This window comes from Mastigoproctus giganteus, chromosome 8 (assembly GCF_048544385.1).
Source record: "Mastigoproctus giganteus isolate SK-2022 chromosome 8, ASM4854438v1, whole genome shotgun sequence".
In the NCBI taxonomy this organism is placed as follows: domain Eukaryota; kingdom Metazoa; phylum Arthropoda; class Arachnida; order Uropygi; family Thelyphonidae; genus Mastigoproctus; species Mastigoproctus giganteus.
Window position 1 is genome coordinate 230,694,621 of NC_143582.1, and position 27,648 is coordinate 230,722,268.

The 27,648-nt window shown below is 38.9% G+C and overlaps 1 protein-coding gene across 1 annotated transcript in view; it reads left to right on the forward strand.

Annotated features, from left to right (window-relative positions):
- Positions 1 to 27,648, forward strand: part of LOC150082409 (serine/threonine-protein kinase/endoribonuclease IRE1-like) — a 402,966-nt gene that overhangs the window by 252,458 nt on the left and 122,860 nt on the right. Inside the window, exons 16-17 of the mRNA XM_090380512.1 lie at positions 18,070 to 18,229; positions 26,344 to 26,534. Coding sequence (XP_090236638.1) covers positions 18,070 to 18,229; positions 26,344 to 26,534 — 351 coding nt within the window. The remainder of the gene's footprint in view (positions 1 to 18,069; positions 18,230 to 26,343; positions 26,535 to 27,648) is intronic.

Sequence of the window (27,648 nt, forward strand, 5' to 3'; positions counted from 1 at the left end):
TTTAATGTCCAAGTTTGCAGACGATACAAAGGTAGGCAGGGTTGTCAATGACACTATGCTGCTGCAACAGGATCTAGCATTAGCATTAGTAGAGGCATTTGATGCAAGAAAGCTAGAAAGGTTGAGCAGATGGGCTGAGAGGTGGCAAATGAAGTTTAACATTGACAAATGTAAAGTACTCCACATGGGAAACAGCAACCCCAGAGCAACGTATCAACTCTGTGGTACTACACTGACAGTGGTAGAGAATGAAAGGGACTTGGGGGTGGTTGTGCAGGCAGATATGAAGTTCTCTGAGCAGTGCAGACGGGCTGCAAGAGTAGCTCATGGAGTATTGTCAATGATATACAGGAATTTTTCCAGCAGGGATAAGGAGGTGATTATTCCATTGTATAAGGCAATGGTCAGGCCACACCTAGAGTACTGTATACAAGTCTGGAGGCCTCATTTCAAGAAGGATGTAGAGCTTCTGGAACGAGTACAGAGAAGGGCAAAAAGATTAGTGAATGGAACAAAGGGGTGCTCTTACGAAGAAAGGCTTAAGTTTTGCAAATTGCAGTGTCCGGAGACTAGGCACCAGCGAGGTGATCTCATAGAGGTGTATAAAGCCTTGAATGGTTTGAGCATGCTCAATGCTGATGGGATTCTTCCTCTAGCTCAGAATAATCACCTGAGAGGGCATAAATTCAAATTGAGGAAAGACAGATGTAGGATAGACGTGCGGAAATTTGCCTTTAGCCAGTGGGTGGTTGGTTGGTGGAACAGACTTCCATCCCTTGTCGTGGAGGTTGATAGCCTAAATAGCTTTAAGGCTCAGCTGGACAGGTATTTTGAACGAACAGAGGGGTGAAGTGGAAGTGGGTTTTTTTTTTTTTTTTTTTGGCTGATGCTGCATAAGCTTGCTTTCTTGCATCAAATGCCTCTACTAATGCTAATGCTAACTCGTATAATGTATCATGCATGGTAAATAGAGAATTACTCAACAACCTGGTAATTTCAGCTTGAAGTGCAAGAGTGGGTGTAGAGTTTCTCAATGCATGATAAAATTTATTTTCTCCATTTGCAGCAATAATGTAAAGTTCATTGATATTGGTCACTCAGGATAATGCAACATAAACTAGTTGTTGTTCATGATATTTCTCGTATTCATAAACTACGGAATCGAAAGTACCTCCCTGAGATTTATGGATGGTAAGAGCACAAGCTGGTATTAGGGGAAAATGATTTCATTTAGCCTAGCTCCTTCTGTTGTTATTCAACAAAACACTTGTACTTCTTCTTGTGATCGGTACAGCTTCTAAATCAATTTCTCTAGACGTAGCAAACCGACGAGCCTTCATTCTAGCAAGGCAGCCTACAGCAGGTGATCCTGGAAATTTCAGCCAGATGTATTTAATACAATTAGTCTCTTCATTATATTCAAATACATGCCAATTTTCCTTAAGCTCCTTTAGCCAGACCATTGTACACATCAGTATTAGTGGTTATCAAGTGTGGTTTGCCAGTAAGTAATGGAAGTTCATACAGTAATCCACCAGTATCTAATACTGCCATTTTATGAAGTTTGTGTCGCACGTGAGCCTCACATTCTGCCTCTCTGCACCATACAAATGTGTTGAACAATCGACATAATGGTATCTGAAGAAGAATTTAACACAGAATTGTTATAATCATTCACAGATTTATTTTTCAAATATAAACGAACACCATCAGAACATAAAATGTCTACAGAAGGGATAGACAGGATAGGAAGGGAGGAGGGGTTATGCTATTAGTTAAGAAATACATAAAATCCAAGGAAGTGAAGCCAGTCGACATTCCTGGACAGTGCAGTGTCGAGTCAATTTGGTGTGACATAAGTTGGGAGATCAAAATTGAGAGTAGGAGTGTGCTATAGGCCTAATGACTCTGATGAGTATAATAAGAAATTGTACAGGGAAATAGAGTGGGCCAGTAAATCAGAGAGTCTTATAATGGGGGGGATTTTAATTTTCCAGATATTGACTGGAATTTGGGGGCTGGTCACTCACACACTAGCAAGGCTTTTGTGGATTTATTGGATGATTGTTTTCTACATCAGCATGTTCGGGAGGCAACTAGAGGGAGTAATACTCTTGATTTCATTATCAGTAGTGATTCTTCATGCATTAAGAATCTGCAGGTAAATGAACCACTAGGTGGCAGTGATCACAGTGTGCTGAAGTGGGATTTACTCAAAGAGGTAATTACCATTAGGGGTAAAGGGAAGGGGTATTGCTTTCGTAAAGGCGACTACGATGGACTGAGACAGTATTTAAATTCTACACAGTGGGACCAACTGATGATGTTACCAACAGCAAATTCAAAATGGGAAGCATTCAAAGAACTTATCTTGGAAGCTACTAGGCTTTACATACCAACTAAGAAATATTGTTCAAGGTTTAGGCCTAAGTGGATGTCAGATGAACTAATGAGACATATGGCAGAGAAGAAAAATGCATGGGATACATATAAATTAATGGGTGACATGGAAGCCTATGATAGATACAAGTTGATCTGTAACCAAGTTATAAAGGAGGTTAGGCAGGCAAAGGCAGATTACAAGAAATCTTTGGCAAGGGATGCAAAGAAAAACAGTAAAGAGTTCTTTACTTATGTAAACTCTAGAAGGAAGGGGATGAATCAGATTGGTCCACTTGATATCGATGGATCAACTGTTGATAATCCTGCTAAGGTAGGTAACAAATTAAATGAATATTTTGCATCGACATTCACACATGAGGAGTTATTCAGCGAGGGGAATGGCAGTAATCTATAGAATCTTGTAATAACTGAGAGTAAAGTGGAGGAGAAATTGATGAAGATAAATACAAGAAAGGCACCTGGGGTGGATAGGATCTATCCAGTTATATTAAAGGAGGCAGCAAAGGAAGTAAGCAAACCCTTAGCCATAATTATGAGAGCTTTGTTGGACTCAGGGGAAGTACCCACAGACTGGAGATGTGCAAATGTGACCCCAGTTCACAAAGGAGGATCAAAGGGCGACACAAGTAATTATAGACCTGTTAGATTAACTTCTGTTCCCGGAAAATTAATGAAGGCACTGGTTAAAGAAGCACTGCAGGATCATCTAGACAAGACTTCAGTTATAGCTCAGACACAGCATGGTTTTGTTAAGGGTAAGTCTTGCCTGGCCAATTTGATTGGATACTGTGATGCAGTCACAAAAGAACTGGATGCAGGGAATAACTTTGATATTATATACTTGGATCTTAGAAAGGTTGCAAAGTACTGTATATGAGTAGTAGTAACCTCAAAGAAATGTACCAACTGTGTGGTGTTACACTCAGGGTAGTGGTGAATGAAAGAGACTGAACAGTGCAGACAGGCTGCCAGAGCAGCTCATGGGGTTTTGCCAATGATATACAGGAATTTTAACATTGTTGCACATGGAAGACTGCTGCACAAATTGGAGCAGTGTGGCATTGGAGGCAAATTGCTGCTATGGATAAAGGGGTGGTTGAGGGGGAGAAGACAGAGAGTGGTAATCAATGGACACTGCTCATCGTGGACTAATGTTATTAGTGGAGTCCCTCATGGTTCAGTATTGGGTCCATTATTGTTTTCTATATTTATAAATGATACTGATGATGGTATATCAAGCTTAATGTCCAAGTTTGCAGACGATACGAGGGTTGTCAAGGATACTACTGACAATATGCTACTGCAACAGGATCTGGGAAGGTTGAGCAGATGGGCTGAGATGAGGTAGCAAATGAAGTTTAACATTGACAAATGTAAAGTACTACATATGGGAAACAGCAACCCCAGAGCAACGTATCAACTCTGTGGTATTACAGTGGTAGAGATTGAAAGGGACCTGGGGGTGGTTGTGCAGATAGATATGAAGTTTTCTGACAGTGCAGACGGGCTGCAAGAGTAGTTCATGGTGTATTGTCGATGATATATAGGAATTTTCTAGCAGGGATGAGGAGGTGATTATTCCCTTGTATAAGGCAATGGTCAGACCACACCTAGAGTACTGTATACTGGTCTGGAGGCCTCATTTCAACCTCATGGGAAACAGCAACCCCAGAGCAACGTATCAACTCTGTGGTATTACAGTGGTAGAGATTGAAAGGGACCTGGGGGTGGTTGTGCAGATAGATATGAAGTTTTCTGAACAGTGCAGACGGGCTGCAAGAGTAGTTCATGGTGTATTGTCGATGATATATAGCAATTTTCTAGCAGGGATGAGGAGGTGATTATTCCCTTGTATAAGGCAATGGTCAGACCACACCTAGAGTACTGTATACTGGTCTGGAGGCCTCATTTCAAGAAGGATGTAGAGATGCTGGAACGAGTACAGAGAAGGGCAACAAGATTGGTGAATGGAACAAAGGGGTGGTCTTACGAAGAAAGGCTTAAGTTTTGCAAATTACAGTGTCTGGAGACTAGGTACCAGCGAGGTGATCTGATAGAGGTGTATTAAGCCTTGAATGGCTTGAGCATGCTCAATGCTGATGGGATTCTTCCTCTTGCTCAGAATAATCACCTGAGAGGGCATAAATTCAAATTGAGGAAAGACATATGTAGGATAGACTTGAGGAAATTTGCCTTTAGCCAGCGGGTGGTTGGTTGGTTGGTGGAACAGACTTCCATCCCTTGTCGTGGAAGTTGATAGCCTAAATAAGTTTAAGGCTCAGCTGGACAGGTATTTCAAACGAACAGAGGGGTGAAGTGGAAGCGGTTATTTTTTTATTTTTTTATTTATTTATTTTTTTTTTGGCTGATGCTGCATAAGCTTGCTTTCTTGCATCAAATGCATCTACTAATTAATGCTAATGCTAATCTCGAGAATTCTGAATTTGACTGTCTCATCGCTTCATTGATTTCATAATATTATAATTCCTATTTGTCATCGGTTAACTGAATACCATTTCCGATTTTAGTCAACAATCTTGAGAATTCTGAATTCAACTGTCTCATCACTTCATTGATTTCATAATATTGTAGCCCACGCCAAAGATTGGCGCCTGCGACATGTTGCTTAAACTGTTGATAAATAGGCATTTCTCATAGGGGAGGGCATGTTGATAAATAGGCATTTCTCATAGGGGAGGGCAGCTGTCGCAAATCACCAATCAAAAAAATGTCTAATCCACCGAAATTATAATCTATACAGCCTATAATTTGTTGCAGGCATCTACCTGAGATAAAAGTTAAGCTCCAGTCATACTAACTTCGTTGATAATTAAAACACATACATATTTGAAAATACAATATTGTTGAGCAACTTCATAAGACAGAGGTAAATTCTTCGATATATATGTCTTGAGCAATCGACATAATGATATCTGAAGAGGAATTTAACACAGAATTGTTATAATCATTCACAGATTTATTTTTCAAATATAAACGAACACATCAGAACACAAATTGGCCAAGGTAAATGCTAGGAAAGGACAATTTTTTGGAATATTAGTCAAAAGGCAAATTTTATAAAACATTTCATTCACCAAGAGCTATTTGTAAATATTTGTCATCGCTCCACAAAAGAGTTCGTTATTGAGCAACTAAACTTTCTTCAGTATATATATATATATAGCTTCACTCATTTGGTGATTGTCTGCTCCTTCTTCTTCTTCTTTAATGCTGCCGAATGGCGTTTGCGACTTCGTTTTGATATTGTTCTCTGTCTAGCGCTGCGTGTAGAATTTGTGCTGTTGTCATGTGAAGCCAGGTGTCGATGTTATCTAGCCATGCCATTTTCGGTCTGCCTGGGCGTTTCTTGCCTTCGATCTTTCCCTCCAGGATGAGTGGTAGTAGGTGATATTTTTGTTGGTTCCTAGCGATGTGACCTAGGTATTTGCATTTCCTGCTGATGATGGTTTTGAGCAGGTCCCGTTCCGTGTGCATGTCCTGCAGGACCTGTGCGTTGGTTATCTTGGCTGTCCACGGAATTTTCAGCATTCTTCGTTAGAGCCACATTTCGAAGGCCTGGAGCTTTTTTGTAGTGGCTGATGTTAGAGTCCAGGTTTCTATACCGTAGAGCAGTATTGGCCAGATGTAGCATTTCAATGTGCGTAATTTGAGCATGATGTCTGCTCCAGTGGAACCTTTATCTCATGGCTATTACCAACCTCGTGTTGTTTGGCATTACAAGAATGCAAAATGGGATGGCCTGCGAGACTTCTTTTCCTTGGTCAGATTACTGTTTCAAAACTTCTGACGTCAACATTTGCTTAGATCGTGTCAGTGAAATTATTCTTGCAGGAATGGAATCCTTTATCCCACACTCCACTTTAAAATCTCGTCCTTTATCTAAACCTTGGTTTTCCAATAAATGTGCTAAGGCTGTTCAAGAGAAGAATGTTGCATATCGTAATTGGCTTGTTTCTAATTCTCCAGTTTTATTTTCTGCCTACACCAAAGCTCGCAACAAATGTAAAGCAGTTATTAATCAGTCCAAACTAGAGTTTGAACAGGCTAAGAGTAGAAAACTTGCTTCTTGCCCTAATGGTAGCCGAGCATTCTGGTCTCTTGCCAAAGCCATTGGCTGCAACTTTTGTCCATCTCTGCTCCCACCTCTGTCCAAACCAGATGGTTCTGTCGTCACTTCAGCCAAGGATAAAGCTGACCTGCTAGCATCCCATTTTTCTTCCAATTCATGTATTAATGATCTTGGTAAAACACCTCCCACTTTCCCGACACGCTCCATTCAATGCCTCCTGTGGTATTCCGTGAAAAGGATGTCAGAAGGATTTTGATGAATCTTGATGCCAAGATAGCTCCAGGTCCTGGTGGTATTTCTCCACTTGTTCTCAAAATCTGTGCTCCTAAACTTACTTCTATTCTTTGCTGCCTTTTTTTCACTTTTTTTTTATTCCAAGGTGTTTTTCCTACTGCTTGGAAATTTGCTCATATCCGGTCAGTTCCTAAAAAGGGTGACAAATCCCTCCCATCCAATTATCATCCCATTGCAATTACTTCTACTCTTTCTAAAGTAATGGAGAAAGCAATTAACCGTCAACTCTTAAACTACCTAGAAACCTTCAGTCTGATCAACGATCGCCAGTATGGATTCCGTCAGTGTCGATCTACTGGTGATATTTTGGCTTATGTAACCCATTTATGGACTAATTCAATGTAAAGGTTTGGTGAAACACAAGTAGTTGCTCTTGATATCTCAAAGGTTTTCGATCGTGTTTTGCATAAAGGTCTTCTAAACAAGCTTCCATGTTATGGTTTGCCAACTCTTTTTAGTAATTGGTTATCCCGTTTTCTCTCTGATCGCTCACTGAGGGTGATGGTAGATGGCTCTCTGTCTTCTAACTTCTCCACTAATGCCGGTGCCCCCCTAGGTTCAGTTCTTTCTCCCACTCTTTTCCTCTTCTATATTAATGATCTTCTTCCATTGACTGGAAATCCTATCCATAGTTTTGCTGATCATAGCACATTGCATTCCACTTTCCATTTTGAGAAACCTTTTCCTGCTCAATCAGCTTCAACTTCTCGAAAATCTGCTACCAATTCCTTAAATGCCGATCTTCAGGTAATTCTCCAGTGGGGCAAAGACAACTTAGTTGATTTCAACCCTTCTAAAACTCAGTCTTGCCTTATATCTCGCAAAAAGGATTCTGCTGCTCCTATGCTTATCTTTAGTGACACTCCAATTTCTTGGCAAAATGATATATCTCTTTTGGGGATTACCCTGACTTCTAATCTCTCTTGGCACAAGTACATTACAAATATTGCTTCCTCTGCATCTAAAAAACTTGGATTTGTCTTTCGCTCTTGGCATTACTTTTCTTCTAAACAGCTGCTCACTCTGTATAAATCACAAATCCGCCCAGCCATGGAATATTGTTCCCACATCTGGGGTGGTGCCCCCAAAAACTCTCTCTCTCAGGCTTCTTGATTCCATTCAGAAGAGGGCAGTTAGGTTAATTAATTATTCATCTCTAACAGAGTCTCTCCACTCGCTTTCTCATAGACGTACTATTTCTGCTGCATGCCTCTTCTACAGATACTTCCATGGGCACTGTTCTTCTGAATTGGCTTGTATAATTCCCGCTCTCCCTTTCAGAACAGTCCGAACACATGCTGCCACCAGCCAACATCCATTTACTGTCCAACTTCAAACTCACAGAACCAACTTTTCATCTTCCTCGTTTATTCATTCAACTGCCGCTTTCTGGAACAGCCTTCCTTCATACGTATTTCCTGAAAATTACAGTCTACAGAAGTTGAAGTCCAGTGTCAACAAATATCTTCTTTCATCTTCTCAATCTCCAACCCAAGCACGGTACTAAGTACTATAGGTTCTAATACCTCTTGTGTTTGGGGTTTACATAAAAAAAAAAATAAAATTTAATCACATGTAGGAGCATCATCGTGTTCCATGTGTTCATCGAAGAATGCTTCATCAATCTCAATATCATACAGACAATACAAAGGAGTCGTAAGACACTTTAACCAAACCCTTACGTCTCATTTATGTATCAAGCCCATTAACTTGATTTATGTATTTTTGTACATTTGATATGAACATTAATGCAATAATCATTATCTGTTCTCCAAGGCAAATGATTGACCATCGAATTAACATTTACAGGAACATTTATAATTTGACCCAAAATTCTGTATTGGCCGAATCCCTGTCTTAGTCTTCTGATTTGCATGAATGTTATATGAGGAGAAATGAGTCGCTTGATTACTAAATCCAGTTGAGGCAGATGAGATGGAATAGCAGGGTAAACAAAATTGTTGCTCTTCAAAAATGTTGGAATGGAATAATTTTTGAGAGATGCCAAACAATTATTACAAGCCTTCTTAGTCATTATGTCTGCAGTTTGAAATTCTAGAAGTAATGGGTAACTTCTTGGAGTGTACAATTTTACATCATTTTCATATCATAATTGATCTCAGATATCAGAAACAGCTCCAAATTTATTTTTCAGAAATTATTCAAATTCTTTATAGGAGTTACAGTCTTGTTCGACGTTCTTGTAAATGATTTCATTCTCGACTGCTGTTTAAACCTGTGGAATGTCTACTACGGTATAAATGTATGTGGATAATGTTCCTATGTTTATCTAAAAAAAAAATCACATACAAACCTGGTCATCATGCCTTCCCTTATGATGATACCAGAATATGATAGTCTGGAGTTCTAACTTTTTAGGTTTTTTGATTAGTATGACATCACAATCAAACTTCCTGAAGTTACTACTGCATTAAGTATGATACAACAATACAAGTATTTGTCGGCGTCTCCGTAGCCAGGTGGGCAGTAGCAGAAGTACGTAGCACACGCTTCTAGATTAGACCGGGGTTCGAGCCCGTGACCACCAAATACGGAGGATGCGTAAAGGTCAGGAAATGACCACTGCATATCCCTGGAGCAATATGGCCTTAGTTGCTAATGCTCCTAAAAAGTAACCAAATAACAAATAACAAATAAATATTTGTCATATGATCTATCCAGTTATATTAAAGGAGGCAGCAAAGGAAGTAAGCAAACCCTTAGCCATAATTATGAGAGCTTCTTTGCACAGGGGAGGTAACCATGGAGTGGAGAAGTGCAAATGTGTCCCCAATTCACAGAGGAGGATCAAAGGGCAACACAAGTAATTATAGACCTATTAGTTTAACTTCTGTTCCAGGAAAATTAATGGAGGCACTGGTTAAAGAAGCACTGCAGGATCATCTAGACAAGACTAGACAAGATATACAGCATAGTTTTGTTAAGGGAAAGTCTTGCCTGACCAATTTGATTGGATACTATGATGTGGTCACAAAGGAACTGGATGCAGATATCTGTATTTGGATCTTAGAAAGGCTTTTGATACTGTTCCACATGGAAGACTGCTGCACAAATTAGAGCAGTGTAGCATTGGAGGCAAATTGCTGCTATGGATAAAGGGATGGTTGAGTGGGAAAAGACAGAGAGTGGTAATCAATGGACACTGCTCATCGTGGACTAATGTTATTAGTGGAGTTCCTCAGGGTTCAGTATTGGGTCCATTGTTGTTTTCTGTATTTATAAATGATATTGATGATGATATATCAAGCTTAATGTCCAAGTTTGCAGACGATACGAAGGTTGGCAGTGTTGTTAAAGACACTAATGACAGTACGCTGCTGCAACAGGATCTAGAAAAGTTTAGCAGATGGGCTGAGAGGTGGCAAATGAAGTTTAACATTGACAAATGTAAGCACATGGGAGGCAGCAACCCCAGAGTAACGTATCAAGTCTGCGGTACTGCACTGACAGTGGTAGAGAACGAAAAGGACCTGGGGGTAACTGTGCAGGCAGATATGAAGTTCTCAGAGCAGTGCAGACAGGCGGCAATAGTAGCTCATGGTGTTTTGTCAATGATATACAGGAATTTTTCTAGCAGGGATAAGGAGGAGGTGATTATTAACTTGTATAAGGTAATGGTCAGGTCACACCTTGAGTATTGTGTACCAGTGTGGAGGCCTCAATTTAAGAAGGATGTAGAGCTGTTGGAACGAGTACAGAGAAGGGCAACAAGATTAGCATTGGCATTAGCATTAGTAGAGGCATATGATGCAAGAAAGCAAGCTTATTCAGCATCAGCCAAAAAAAAAAAAAAAAAAACGCACTTCCATTTCAACCCTCCGTTCGTTCGAAATACCTGTCCAGTTGAGCTTTAAATTTGTTTAGGCTATCAACTTCAACAACAAGTGATGGAAGTCGGTTCCACCAACCAACCACCCGCTGGCCAAAGGCAAATTTCCGCACATCTATCCGACATCCGTCCTTCCTCAATTTGAATTTATGCCCTCTGAGGTGATTATTCTGAGCAAGATGAAGAATCCCATTGGTGAGCATGCTCAAACCATTCAAAGCCTTATACACCTCTATCAGATCACCTCGCCAGTGCCTAGTCTCCAGACTCTGTAATTTGCAAAACTTAAGCCTTTCTTCGTAAGAGCAACCCTTTGTTCCATTTACTAATCTTGTTGCCCTTCTCTGTACCCGTTCCAGCAGCTCTACATCCTTCTTGAAATGAGGCCTCCAGACCTGTATACAGTACTCAAGATGTGGCCTAACCATTGCCTCATCATTTGTGAATGGAACAAAGGGTTGCTCTTAAGTTTTGCAAATTACAGTGTCTGGAGACTAGGCACCAGCGAGGTGATCTGATAGAGGTGTATAAAGCCTTGAATGGTTTGAGCATGCTCAATGCTGATGGGATTCTTCCTCTTGCTGAGAATAATCACCTGAGAGGGCATAAATTCAAATTGGGGAAAGGCAGATGTAGGATTGATGTGCGGAAATTTTCCTTTAGCCAGCGGGTAGATGGTTGGTGGAACAGACTTCCATCACTTGTTGTGGAAGTTGATAGCCTAAATAAATTTAAGGCTCAGCTGGACAGGTATTTTGAATGAACGGAGGGGGGAAATGGGAGTGGGTTTTTTTTTGGCTGATGCTGCATAAGCTTGCTTTCTTGCCTCATATGCTTCTACTAATGCTAATGACTCGTGGCAGAGAAGAAAAATGCATGAGATGCACATAAATTATCAGGCAACACAGAAGCCTATGGTAGATATAAATTAGTCTGTAATCAACTCACAAAGGAAGTCACGTAGACAACAGCCAATTACGAGAATTCTTTGGCAAAGGATGCAAAAAAAAACAGCATAGATTTCTTTCCTAATGTAAACTAGAAGGAAAGGTATGAATCAGATTGGCCACTTGATATCGCTGGTTTGACTATTGATGATCCTGCTCAGGTAGCTGGCAAACTGACTGATTATTTTGCATCTACATTCACACATGAGGAATTCTGTAGGGAAGTGGATACAAGAAGTTGAACAAGTGGAAGGAAGGGGGCCTCATACTAAGGTTAAATTTTTTCAAATTGCAGTGTCCGGAGAGAAAGCACCTCCAAGGTGATTTGTTTGAGGTGTATAAGACTTTGAATGAGTTGAGCAGGCTCAATGCTGTTGGAATTCTTCCTCTTGCTGAGATTATGAATTTGAGGTGGCAGAAATTGAAATTAGGGAAAGACAGTTGTAGAATAGATGTCCAGAAATTTGCCTTTAGCCATTAGGTAGTTCATTGCTGGAACAAACTTCCATCTGTCGTTGTGGAAGTTGATAACTTAAATAAATTCAGGACAGAACTAGACAAACGTTTGGTGTGAATGAGGTGAATGGTTGGGTGAAATGGGATTTTTTTTTTTTACTGATGCTGTATGAGCTTGCCATCTGGCATCATATACCTCTACCAGTTGTAAAGGGTGACACAAGAAATTACACACCTGTTAGTTTAACTTCTGTTCCAGGGAAAGTAATGGAGTCACTGGTTAAAGAAGCAATGCATGGTCATCTAAACGAGCGGTAGTTTGGTTCAGACACAGCATGGATTTGTTACTGGACATCTTGCCTCATCAGTTTGATTGGACACTATGATGCTGCCACAAAGGAACTGGATGCAAAAAATAATTTTCATATCTTATACTTGGATTTCAGGAAAGCTTTTGATACTGTTGCACCAGAAGGCTGCTGTACAAATTGGAGCATTAAGTCAAAGTTGCTGCTATAGGTAAAAGGATGGGTAAGCGGGAAAAGACAGAGAATGGTAATCAATGGACACTGCTCGTAGTGGACTAATGTTATTAGTGGTGTCCTCCAGTGGTCTGTGTTGGCCCATTGTTTTTTTCTATAATTATCAATGATATTAATGATGGTGTAATGTCCAAATTTGCAGATGATACAAAGGTTGTCATGATTGCTAATTAGTGTAATGATGGTATGCAGCTGCAACAGGATCTAGGAAAGTTGCTGTTGCAGCAGGAGCTTTCCTAGAAGAGTTGGCAACTAAAGTTGAACATTGACGAAGTACCTTATATGCGTAACAGTAATCCCAAAGTAACTTACCAACTGTGTGTTACTGCACTTAGGGTAGTGGAGAATGTAAGAGACCTGAAGAGTAATTGTGCAGTAACATATTAAGTTTTCTGAGCAGTGCAGACAAGCTGCCAGATGCTCATGGGGGGCTTGTAGTAGTAGTAGTGGCAGGCGATGCAAGAAAGCAAGTTAATGAGCTTATGCAGCATCAGCCAAAAAAAAAATTCACACAACCATTCCCTCTAAATGTTTGTGCAGTTTCTCTTTAAATTTATTTAATCTGTCAACTTCCACAATGACAGATGGAAGTTTGTTCTAGCAATTAACCACCCGTTGGCTAAAGGCAAATTTCCGCACATCTATTCTACATATGTCCTTCCTTAATTTGTATTTATGCCCCCTTAGGTTAGTAATCTGAACAAGTGGAAGGATCCCACCAGAATTCAGCGAGCTCAACCCATTCAAGGCATTATACACCTCAATCAGATCATTGCGCAGGTGCCTAGTCTCCAGCTATTGCAATTTTCAGAACTTAAGCCTCTCTTGGTAAGAGGATCCCTTCATTCCCCTCACCAATCTTGTTGCCCTTCTCTGTACAAGCACAAGCAAATCAACATCCTTCCTAAAATGAGGCCTCCAGACCTGAATGCAGTACTGAAGGCGTGGCCTGACCATTGCCTTATACAGAGGTACAATCACCTACTTTTCCCTGCTAGCAAAATTCCTATATATCATTGACAAAACCCCATGACCTGCCCTGGCAGCCTGTCTGCATTGCTCAGAAAACTTCATATCTGACTGCACAATTACTCCCAGGTCTTTTTCATTTTCTACCACCTTAAGTGTAGAACCACACAGTTGGTACGTTCCCTGGGGTTACTTCTATCCATATGCTGCAGTACTTTGCATTTGTCAAGGTTAAACATCAGTTTCCACTTCTCAGCCCATCTGCCCAAAATTTCTAAATTCTATTCCTGTAGCACATTGCCATTACTGTCATTAACAACCCTACCAACCTTTGTATCATCTGCAAACTTCGATATTAAGCCTGATATATCTTCATCAATATCAATGATAAATATACAAAGCATCAGTGGACCCATCACCTAACCCTGTGGGACTCCACTAATAACATTAGTCCATGAAGAGCAGCACCCATTGATTACCACCCTCTATCCTTTTCCACTCAACCATCCTTTTAACCATTGTAGCAACATACCGTTAATACCATTCTGCTCCAATTTGTACAATAGTCTTCCATGTGCAACAGTGTCAAAAGCTTTCCTGAAATCCAAGTATATGATATCAAAATTATTTTTTGCATCCAGTTCCTTTGTAACCACATCATAATATCCTATCAAATTTGTCAGACAAGACTTTCCTTTAAAAAACCCATGCTGTGTCTGAATTATTGCTGCAGTCTTGTCTAGATGATCCTGCAATGCATCTTTAACCAGTGACTCCATTATTTTAACAGAAACAGAAGTTAAACTAAGTGGTCTGTAATTACTCGTGTCACCCTTCAATCCCCCTTTACGAATTGGGGATACATTTTCACATCTCCAGTCTGTGTGGACCTGCCTTGAGTCCAAGGATGCTGTCATTATTATGGCTAAGGGTTTTCTTACTTCCTTTGCCACCTCCTTTAATAAACTGGATAGATCCCATCCACTTCAGGTGCCTTTCTTATGTAGTAGTAGTAGTGGCATGTGATGCAAGAAAGCAAGTGTATGAGCTTATGCAGCATCAGCCAAAAAAAAAAAAAAAATCTCACACCATTCTCTCCAAAAGCCTGTCCAGTTCCTCCTTAAATTTATTCAACCTATCAACTTCCACAACGAAAGGTAGAAGTTTCTTCCAGCAATTAACCACCCGCTGGCTAAAGGCAAATTTCCACACATCTATTCTACATCTGTCTTTTCTTAATTTGAATTTATGCCCCCTTAGGTTCGTAATCTGAACAAGGGGTAGGATCCCATCAGAATTCAGCGTGCTCAACCCATTCAAGGCCTTATACACCTCAATCATATCACCACACAGGTGCCTAGTCTCCAGCCACTACAATTTGCAGAACTTAAGCCTCTCTTGGTAAGAGGATCACTTCATTCCCCTCACCAATCTTGTTGCCCTTCTCTGTACACGCTCAAGCAAATTGACATCCTTCCTAAAATGAGGCCTCCAGACCTGTACGCAGTACTCAAGGCGTGGCCTGACTATTGCCTTATACAGAGGGACAATCACCTCCTTTTCCCTGCTAGCAAAATTCCTATACATCATTGACAAAACCTAATGACCTGCCCTGGCAGCCTGTCTGCATTGCTCAGAAAACTTCATATCTGACTGCACAATTACTCCCAGGTCTTTTTCATTTTCTACCACCTTAAGTGTAGTACCACACAGTTGGTACTTTTCTCTGGGTTACTTCTACCCATATGCATTACTTTGCATTTGTCAAGGTTAAACTTCAGTTGCCACTTCTTAGCCCATCTGTCCAAATTATCTAGATCCTGTTGCAGTAGCACACTGCCATTAGTGTCATTAACAACCTTGCCAACCTTTGTATCATCTGCAAACTTCGACACTAAGCCTGATATACTTTCATCAATATCATTGATAAATATGCAAAACAACAGAGGACCCAACAACGAACCCTGTGGGACTCCACTAATAACATTAGTCCACGAAGAGCAGCACCCATTAATTACCACCCTATGTCTTCTCCCACACAATCATTCTTTTATCCATTGTAGCAACTTACCCTTAATACCATTCTGCTCCAATTTGTACAACAGTCTTCCATGCGCAACAGTGTCAAAAGCTTTCCTGAAATCCAAATATATGATATCAAAATTATTTTTTGCATCCAGTTCCTTTGTAACCACATCATAATATCCTGTCAAATTTGTCAGACAAGACTTTCCCTTAACAAACCCATGCTGTGTCTGAATTATTGCTGCAGTCTTGTCTAGATGATCCTGCAATGCATCTTTAACCAGTGATTCCATTATTTTACCCGGAACAGAAGTTAAACTAACCGGTCTGTAATTACTCGTGTCACCCTTCGATTACCCCTTTGTGAATTGGGGATACATTTGCACATCTCCAGTCCATGGGGACCTACACTGAGTCCAAGGATGCTCTTATAATTATGGCTAAGGGTTTGCTTAGTTGCTTTGCCGCCTCCTTTAATATAACTGGATAGATCCCATCCACCCCCAGGTGCCTTTCTTATGTTTAACTTCAACAATTTCTCCTCCACTTTGCTTTCAGTTATTACAAAATCATTAAGCAACCTGCTACAATTTGATAACCTTATGCCATTTTCAAACCTTAATAACTCCTCATGTGTGAATGTAGATGCAAAATATTCATTCAGTTTGTTTGTTATGTGAGCAGGATCATCAACAGTTGAACCATCGATATCTTAGCATCCTTTGCCAAAGATTTCTCGTAATCTTCCTTCGCCTGCCCAACCTCCTTTGAGACCTGATTACAGATTAGCTTTTATCTGTTATAGACTTCTCTGCCATCTGATAATTTATATGCATCCCATGCATTTTTCTTCTCTGCCACGAGGCTCATTAGTTCATTTGACAACCATTTAGGCCTAAATCTTGAACAATATTTCTTAATAGGTGTGAAACTTTTAGTAGCTTCCACTATTAATTCCTTGAATGCTTCCCACTTAGAATTTGCCGTTGGTAACATCATCAGTTGATCCCACTGTACAGAATTTAAAAATTGTCTGAGACAACTGTATTCACCTTTACGGAAGCAAAAACCCTTTCCTTTACCCCTGATGGTAATTATTTCATTAAGTAAATCCCACATCAGTACACTGTGATCACTGCCACCTAGTGGTTCCTTTATCTGCAAATTCTTAATACACGAATGATGACTGCTGATTACCAAATCAAGAGTATTACCCTCTTGAACATGCTGCTGCTGAAAACAATCATCCAATAAATCCACAAAAGTCTTACTAGTGTGCGAGTGACCAAACCACAAGTTCCAGTCAATATCTGGGAAGTTAAAATCCCCCATTATAAGACATTCTGATTTACTAGCCCAGTCTATTTCTCTGTAGAATTGTTCATTGTACTCATATGAGTTATTAGGCCTATAACACACTCGTACTCTTATTTTTGCTTTCGCTGTGCTTATGTCACACCAAAATGACTCAACACTGTATCCTGTCTATCCTTTCTGTACACATTATGCTCCCCAAATTCCAATTCTGTATTCCTATTATCTGTGACACCACATCTCTTATATCCCAGCAAGATCCGCCTTTGATATCTTGACCAACAGGATATCAAAGTTGTTGATATCTTGTTGGATATCAACAAGATATCAACAACAACACTTAAAATTCATCAAATTTATTTACTATACTTCTAGCATTGGTATACATGGAGGTATATACAGGATATACTTGATGATATACAGGAACTTTGCTTGCAGGGTTGGAGGTGATTATCCATTTCTATAACGGAATGGTCAGGCAACACCTTGAGTACTCCATAAAGGTATCTTGTGTTGGGAAGGATGTAGAACTGCTAGAATGAGTACAGAGAAGGGCAACGAGATTGGTGAGGAGAAAACAACTAGGCACCTGCAAGGTAATTTGATTGAGGTGTGCCAGGCTTTGAATAATGGTTTGGGCAAGCTCAATGCTGACAGGATTTTTCCTCTTGCTCAGATTATGCACTTTAGTGGGCATAAATTGAAATTGCTGAAAGAAAGTCAAAACACACAAGTTACAGAATAGATGTGAGGAAATTTTCCTTTAGCCAGCAAGTGGTTGATTGCAGAAACCAACTTCACCTCTCATTGTAGAAGTTTATAACTTAAATGAATTCACAGAACTGGACAAACTTTTGGAGCAAATGTAGAGGGGAATGACAACTGTTTTTTTTTTTTTTTTTTGGCTGAAGCACTATAAGCTTGCTTCCTTGTATTATATCCCATTACTAATGCTAATGTAAAAAAAACAATACCTGAAAGTTTTTAAAAAATACTTAAATTAGAATTCTCTAATTTAAAAGTATTTTACTTTAAAAAAATCTATATCTTGTGGTGTGTGTGTGTATGTGAAATATTGTACTTGCTTTACACCAAATATTTCAAAGAGTATTTTATTTTGCATAAGTATTTATGTATTATTATTTTTTATTTATTTATTTTTTTTTTGTATCTTTTCAGGAACAAGATTACCAGTTTCGTTACATTGCTATTGAACTTTGTTCTGCTACAGTGTCAAATTATGTGGAGAATCCTAACTTTGATAAAAGAAATTTGGATCCTATTACACTTTTATATCAGGCATCCTCTGGACTTGCTCATTTACATTCCTTAGATATTGGTGAGTTACTTTATTAAAATTATTTAGAATTTTATTGACTAATGCAATGAACAGTTAGCATAAAATGGAGAAAAACCTTAATATTTTAAAATAATTCCAGGCATTAAAGCAGTAGCACAGCAGCAGTGGATAAAAAAATATGGCAGAATGTGACATGCTGTTAAATCATTAAGCAGTGATAAAATTCTTAGTTGCTAATAATAATAGCCTGATTCATACATAGAAAATTGAATGGAGTGTATGTTTGCATAATAGCCTTTTTCATGGTGGGCAAAACTCTTATAAAGTAAAAAAGATTATATAGCATTAGCATTAGTAAAGGCACATGATGCAAGAAAGCAAGCTTATATATCATCAGCCAAAAAAAAAAAACCTCATTTCACCCATACACTCGCTCCAAATATTTATTTAGTTCTGCCTTGAATCTGTTTATGCTATCAACTTCTACAACGACAGATGGAACTTTGTTTCAGCAATCAGCCACCCACTGGCTAAAGGCAAACTTTTGCACATCTTCCTACCACTGTCTTTCCTCAATTTGAATTTATGCCCTCTCAGGCGATTAATCTGAGCAAGAGCAAGAATTCCATCAGCTTTGAGCATGCTCAAACAATTCAAGGCTTTAGACACCTCAATCAGATCACCTCACGGGTACCTAGTCTCCGGACACTGTTTCATTCACTAATCTTGATGCATTTCTCTGTACTTGTTCCAGCAGCTGTACATCCTTCTTAAAATGAGGCCTCCAGACCTGTATACAGGACTCAGGTGTGGCGCAACCATTGCCTTACACAAGAGGATAATCACCTCCTCATCCCTGCTAGAAAAATTCCTGTATATCATTGACAAGACACCATGAGCTATTCTTGCAGACTGTCTGCACTGCTCAGGAAACTTCATATCTGCCTGTACAATAACACCAAGTCCTCTTCGTTCTCTACCACTATCAGTGTAGTACTTCGTAGTTGATACGTTACTCTGAGGTTACTGCTTTTCCCATATGCAGTATTTTATATTTGTTAATGTTAAATTTCAGTTGCCACCTCTCTTTTCAACTTTTCTAGATCTTGTTACAGCAGGCAGTGTAATGTCATTAGCAACCCTACAGGCCTTCATATCGTCTGCAAACTTGGACTTTAAGCCTGATATAATATCATTAATAAATGCAGAAAACAACAATGCACCCAACTCTGAACCCGGGGATGGCGGGTTTCACCACTAATAACATTAGTCCACGATGACACTACACAAAGAGCAGTGTCAATTGATTGCCACTCCAACTGTCTTCTCACACTCAACTATCCCTTTAATCATAGCAGCAGTTTGGCTCCAATGCACACTGCTCCAAATTGTACAGCAGTCCATGTGCAACAGTATCAAAAGCTTTTCTAAGAACCAAATATATGATATCAAAATTATTCTTTGCATCAAGTTCCTTTTTGACCACATCATAGAATCCAATAAAATTGGTGAGACAAGACTTCCCCTTAACAAAAGCCATACTGTGTCCAAGCTATAACTGAAATCTTGTCTAGATGATCCTGCAGTGCTTCTTTAACCAGTGCCTCCATTAATTTCCCTGGAACAGAAGTTAAACTAACAGGTCTGTAATTACCTGGAATTAAGGAATTAATCGTGGATGCTACTAAAAGTTTCATACCTATTAAGAAATATTGTTCAGGGTTTAGGCCTAAATGGTTATCAAATGAGCTAATGAGACTCGTGACAGAGAAGAAAAATGCATAGGATGCATATAAATTATCAAACAACTCAGAAGCCTATTGCGGATATAAGCTAGTCTGTAATCAGGTCACAAAGGAGGTTAGGCAGGCGAAGGCAGATTACGAGAAATCTTTGGCAAAAGATGCTAAGAAAAACAGAGGATTTCTTTACTTATATAAACTCTAAAAGGAAGGGGATGAATCTGATTGGTCCACTTGATATCGATGGTTCGACTGTTGATGATCCTGCTCAGATAGCAAACAAACTGAATGAGTATTTTGCATCTCCATTCACACATGAGGAGTTATTGTGGTTTGAAAATGGCAGAAGGTTATCAAATTGTAGCAGGGTGCTTAATGATTTTGTAATAACCGAGAGCAAAGTGGAGGAGAAATTGTTGAAATTAAACATCCTGGGGTGGATGGGATCTATCCAGTTATATTAAAGGAGATGCCAAAGCAACTAAGCAAACCCTTAGCCATAATTATGAAAGCATCCTTGGACTCAGGTGAAGTCCCCACGGACTAGAGATGTGCAAATGTATCCCCAATTCACAAAGGGGGATCGAAGGGTGACACGAGTAATTACAGACCAGTTAGTTTAACTTCTGTTCCGGGTAAAATAATGGAGTCACTGGTTAAAGATGCATTGCAGGATCATCTAGACAAGACTGCAGCAATAATTCAGACACTGCATGGGCTTGTTAAGGCAAAGTCTTGTCTGACAAATTTGATAGGATATTATGATGTGGTTACAAAGGAACTGGATGCAAAAAATAATTTTGATATCATATATTTGGATTTCAGGAAAGCTTTTGACACTGTTGCGCATGGAAGACTATTGTACAAATTGGGGCAGAATGGTATTAAGGGTAAGTTGCTACAGTGGATAAAAGGATGGTTAAGTGGGAGAAGACAGAGGGTGGTAATCAATGGGTGCTGCTCTTCGTGGACTAACGTTATTAGTGGAGTCCCACAGGGTTCGGTGTTGGGTCCACTGTTGTTTTGCATATTTATCAATGATATTGATGAAGATATATAAGGCTTAATGTCGAAGTTTGCAGATGATACAAAGGTTGGCAAGGTTGTTAATGACACTAATGGCAGTGTGCTACTGCAACAGGATCTAGATAATTTGGGCAGATGGGCTAAGAAATGGCAACTGAAGTTTAACCTTGACAAATGCAAAGTAATGCATATGGGTAGAAGTAACCCCAGAGAAACGTACCAACTGTGTGGCACTACACTTAAGGTGGCAGAAAATGAAAAAGACCTGGGAGTAATTGTGCAGTCAGATATGAAGTTTTCTGAGCAATGCAGGCAGGCTGACAGGGCAGGTCATGGGGTTTTGTCAATGATATATAGGAATTTTGCTAGCAGGGAGAAGGAGGTGATTGTCCCTCTGTATAAGGCAATGATCAGGCCACGTCATGAGTACTGCGTACATGTCTGGAGGCCTCATTTTGGGAAGGATGTAGATTTACTTGAGCGTGTACAGAGAAGGGCAACAAGATTGGTGAGGGGAATGAAGGGATCCTCTTACCAAGAGAGGCTTAAGTTCTGCAAATTGCAGTGGCTGAAGACTAGGCACCTGCGCGGTGATCTGATTAAAGTGTATAAGGCCTTGAATGTGTTGAGCACGCTGAATTCTGATGTGATCCTTCCACTTGTTCAGTTTACGAACCTAAGGGGGCCTAAATTCAAATTAAGAAAGGACGGATGTAGAATAGATGTGTGGAAATTTGCCTTTAGCCAGCGGGTGGTTAATTGCTGGAACAAACTTCCATCTGTCGTTGTGGAAGTTGATAGGTTAAATAAATTTAAGGAGGTACTGGACAGGCATTTGGAGGGAATGGTGTGATTTTTTTTTTTTTGTCTGATGCTGCATAAGCTCATACACTTACTTTCTTGCATTACATGCCACTACTACTACTACTACCTTAAGGTGTTGCAACAACATTCCAGGGGTCCCACGTAATTTGGGTTTAAGTTACTTAAACTTATTATTATTTTTTAATTTATATGTTTATTTCATTATAAAAAGGTGTACAGTATATTTTTATGTGGTGATCTATAATTGATGTTTACTTATAAATTTTATAATTTTAATTTTATACTTTATATAAAGTATAAAATTATATGCTGTATATATATAATTTGCATTATGAAATGTAATTTTTATAATTATATTATTGTAATAAATATCATATAACATAAATTTTTTAATATTATATATATATGGATATATACAGAGAGAGAATCGGATCAGACAGGCAGAAAATTGAGTAGGGGTGCCGCAAAATAAAATAAATTACTTAGGGGTGCCGTTATTGAAAAAAGGTTGAAAACCACTGATCTAAACTTTGGTTTTCCAGTAATTGTTCTAAGTCTTTTCAAGAGAAGAACGTTGCATATCGTAATTGGCTTGTTTCCAATTCTTCAGTTTCATTTTCTGCCTACACCAAAGATCACAATAATTGTAAAGCATTTATTAATCAGTCCAAACTAGATTTTGAACAGGCTAAAAGTAGAAAACGTGCTTCATGCCCTAATGGTAGCCGAGCATTCTGGTCTTTTGCCAAAGCTATTGGCTGCAACTTTTGCTATTATTTTAAAATATATGACCTGTGATTTTAAATATATGAACTTGGTTATAATATATGTGTTTACTTTTATTTCTGTTTATATTAGGAATTGTATTTGTTAGGAATGTTTGCTGATTTGCTGCTTGTTTATTTGTCCGCACTGAATATGGAAGTAGAGTATTTGTATATTCTGTTTGTGGTCCTTCATGTAGTTTAATGTGTAGGGTGTGATTATGGAAATTGCCTAATAGCATTCCTAATGCCTTGCTTATATTCTTTGATTATCACAAAAAGAGTACCACCAAAAACAGAATCCTTTTGGCACTTTTATTCCTTAGCTTATAGTCCTGGTGCCTCCATAGCCAGGTGGGAAGGAGCAGCAGTGCGTAGCACACGCTTATTGATTAGACCGGTGTTCGAGCCCGTCACCACCAAATACGGAGGATGCGGAAAGGTCAGTGAATGACCATCGCATATCTCGGAGCAATATGGCCTTAGTTGCTAATGCTCCTAAAAACCAAATAACAAACAAACAAACGAGCTTATAGTCCTTAGCTTTGGAGCAGTCAGCAGGAACGTGGGAAATTTGTAATTAGCAAATCTCCCATAATAAGTTATTATTAGCATTAGTTACATTGCCATTAGCATTAGTTACATTGCCATTGCATTTTACATTGCAAACTTGATTCGTTAAAAAATGTACAAGCAATTCCCAACTTAAGTATGGTTTGCATTCCACGTAACTCTACGTAAGTTGAATTTTACGTAAGTCGGAATTTCCCTAAAGGCTTATCAGCATTTGCAACTATGCGCACTGAATTTGATTAAAGCAAAAAAAAAATAAATGTTCAACAAACATGTAAATAGAATTATTTATTAAATTTTTTTTTTCTTCTGCGCAGGAAAACTCTCAAAAGTGTACAATATTACAAAAGTGTGCAATTACAAAAATTTTGCTTTAATGTTGGGAAACAAGCATGATGCTTGAACCCATTAAACCACCCATTGCTTGTCACTAACTTGGCTTGGGGTTCGCCGTACTTATCCTTAATATCTTCATAAATACTTTTTGCCTTTGCTTGTATGGCCATTAGACATAGGGGCACTTGCTTCTGAATCTGATTTTCCATCCATATTATTAATAGCTTTTCCATCTTCGATATAGCACCTGAACGCTGTTTTGTGATCACTGCTGTTGATCTTAAATGCATTGAACCTTTAACATGTTCTTTTATATTCTCGATGTCCTTTAAAATAGTATTCACTGTTGAAGCAGCGAGACCTAATCCCCATGCAGTAGATTATTATTATTATTATTATTAGCAGCCATATGGTGCAAGGAAGCCTGAGGCTTATGCTGCACCAGCCAAAAAAAATTTTCTGAATTATCCCGAGAGAGAAAGAGAGAGAGAGAGAGAGAGAGAGAGAAAGAAAGAGAAGTAGAAGGGAATCACCAAGAAAAAGAAGAATGATGATATCCAGCTCAGGATCCTGGGTGTGCCAAGCCCATACTCACCAGATGTGAGCCCCCTTGTGTTAAGATGACAAACTTTGTCCTGCTTCTTACTTCTTAATCATTTCTAAATCAATTTTGTTTCATTTTCTAGCCCTGTCACCATTGCACTTTCCGTTGGTCACTTTCCCTTCATCATTGCAATAAGTAAATAGGAAAAGAGAATATTCTGAAAATTTATTTATGTTTTTTATATGATTGAAGATTTCAGTGAAGGGGAAATGCATTTCACCATAATAACATAAAAAACCCAAACAATTCCAGTTAACGGTATTAATGCAATAGCAATAAGATCGAGTTTACTACTTATTTATAATAGATTCCACTTAACAGGAAAGCCCAATAAACCGGAAAGTGCAAATTGTTTTTATTGTTTTATGATTGTGACCTCCAGAAATGTGTTTTAGAAAAATATTTTAGCATTAGCATTAGCATTAGTAGAGGCATATGATGCAAGAAAGCAAGCTTATTCAGCATCAGCCAAAAAAAAAAAAAAAAAAAAAGCCAACCACTACTCCCATTTCACCCCTCCGTTCGTTCGAAATACCTGTCCAGCTGAGCCTTAAATTTGTTTAGGCTATCAACTTCAACAACAAGCGATGGGAGTCTATTCCACAAACCAACTGCCCGCTGGCTAAAGGCAAATTTCCGCACATCTATCCGATATCCGTCCTTCCTCAATTTTAATTTATGCCCTCTCAGGTGATTATTCTGAGCAAGAGGAAGAATCCCATCGGCATTGAGCATGTTCAAGCCATTCAAAGCCTTATACACCTCTATCAGATTACCTCGCCGATGCCTAGTCTCCAGGCTCTGTAATTTGCAAAACTTAAGCCTTTCTTCGTAAGAGCAACCCTTTGTTCCATTCACTAATCTTGTTGCCCTTCTCTGTACTCGTTCCAGCAGCTCTACATCCTTCTTGAAATGAGGCCTCCAGACCTGTATACAGTACTCAAGGTGTGGCCTGACCAATGCCTTATACAAGGGAATAATCACATCCCTGTCCCTGCTAGAAAAATTCCTGTATATCATCGACAAGACACCATGAGCTACTCTTGCAGCTCGTCTGCACTGCTCAGAGAACTTCATATCTGCCTGCACAATTACCCCCAGGTCCTTTTCATTCTCTACCACTGTCAGTGTAGTACCACAGAGTTGATACGTTGATCTGGGGTTACTGTTTCCCATATGTAGTACTTTATATTTGTCAATGTTAAACTTCATTTGCCACCTCTCAGCCCATCTGCTCAACCTTTCCAGATCCTGTTGCAGCAGCATAGTATCAGTAGTGTCCTTAACAACCCTGCCAACCTTGGTATCGTCTGCAAACTTGGACATTAAGCCTGATACACCATCATCAATATCACAAAGACATTCAAAATTGATGCTTATAACGGAACATAATAATGATGAAAGCGTAGTGCATTCTCTGGCCGCATCATGCAGCCCTTCCTCTGAGCCAATAGTAGTGTTTGTAAACATGTTGGCTGCATGTTTTGTTTTTGCGTTGTTTAGTTAAAAAGTGATTTTTGTGTTATGCTTATTTGACATAAATTTGTATAAAACTAATATAATTTCCATTATAAAAGTGACTGTTTAGAGAGCTATATAGTGAAAATTTTAACTTCTTTGGTTTTGGAATGAATTACCAAGAAAACAATGTATTATTGGGTTGACATTATGATATTTTCACGATACCCCCATTTATTTCTATGGGATGCAAAATACATTTCCATATTTTTTTCAGTTTGCACTGGCCGGCAAAATCTTATGTAAGTCAGGGAGTGTATGTAATCAAAACTACGTTGAATATGAACACTGAGGAAGCAGATAAAAATTAGTATCTGCATTATATTTTTAATTAAAGCTTATTATGTATAATTTAACACCATTCTTTAGGCTGTTTGACTGTACAATGTATATTGAAACTAGAAGAAAAAATTATTAAAAACAAAACTTGTAGTATAAATTCGTAATTACTTTTTTACCATTTACTATTTGCCCAAACACTACCCTACAAAAACCATTTAGAATGAAATATACTTGTTTATTAAAGGAATAATATGCAAAAATAGGGCAATTGTATTTTGCGAACCGAATGCCAACATAAAAGAAAATTACGTTCATTAGTTTAATTTTTAAGTGATTTTTTAAAATATATTTTTCATAAATTACCATTTGTTTCCATTTTTTAATTTATTGACATGTAATCATATATATATGTGTCAGTAAATTTAGATATTAACTTAAGTAATGGTTTTTTTCTGCATCTTTTATAGTAAATTTTTATTGCAGTTCATCGAGACATTAAACCTCACAATGTACTTATATCCATGCCTAATGCTAAAGGAGAGATAAAAGCTATGATATCAGATTTTGGACTCTGTAAAAAATTAACTCTGGGTCGGTTATCCTTCTCTCATCGTTCTGGAGCTAAGGGCACAGAAGGATGGATTGCACCAGAAATGTTATCAGGCAAGAGAACTGTAAGCACCTCTATGAACTATATTTTTATTTTTGTAAGTGAACTTTGTTTATTTAGGCAGATGTATCCACTGCCTCCTTAGCATCAGCAAATATTCTTGCACCCCTTCTATTGTTTGTTTGTTTATTATTTGGCTTTTAGGAGCATTAGCAACTAAGGCCATATTGCTCCGGAGATATGTGGTGGTCATTCCCTGACCTTTCCGCAGCCTCCGTATTTAGTGGTCACGGGCTGGAACCCCGATATAATCAAGAAGCACGTGCTACGCACTGCTGCTCTTGCCCACCTGGCTACGGAGGTGCCAGCCTTTCTATTAAGAAGCAGAGACCACACTGAGAAAAATTCTACCCCATGAGCCTTACATATTCTTTCAAGGGCCAAATTGATTGACAAGGCTCTCGACATTTACTCCCTCTTATTTGTCTGAGCACAATTGCAGACACTTTAAAAATCAATCCTTACAACTTTTTCCCAATGTTACCTTATACTTATGTGAGTTGTCAGATCTCCTACTCTTAATATCATTAGTGCCAATGTGTACAACAGTATCACTTTTTGGTGCCCTTAAACGATGAAATCTCCTGTATAATGTCATCTTCTTTTGCCCCTGACAGACATACCCTTGTCCTATTCCACTTGTTTTTCTTGCACAATACATTTCTTCGGTACCTAAAAATAGTCACCAACAATAATTACCTCCTGTAGTACCAGCATATTCTGCCTTGGGGATTGCTGGTCTGATGCAGGTGTGAGCTCTGGCATTGTTGGGTAGCTGAGAGCTTGATGGACCCAATTTTAATTCCTTCGAGGGTATCCACCTTACTCCTCAATCTCTCATAAATGTCCATTACTAAACCAAGTTGGCAGCTAATTTATTTGCACACTCTCTGCACCGAACAACCACAAATACTTCCCACTTGACTGTATCATGTTCTTTTCCAGAAAGTCCCACAGAAAGTGCACAAGTTGCACATTTTGTTAGGCTATGATTTGTAGGAGAATGACCCCTGAGCCACAGCACTCCTAGTACTTTGTGCCCAGTGCTTTGGGGCATGATTTGGCATAAACCTTTTGGTAACCAGAGAAATTGATATCTTAAAAAATTAATGTAAAGA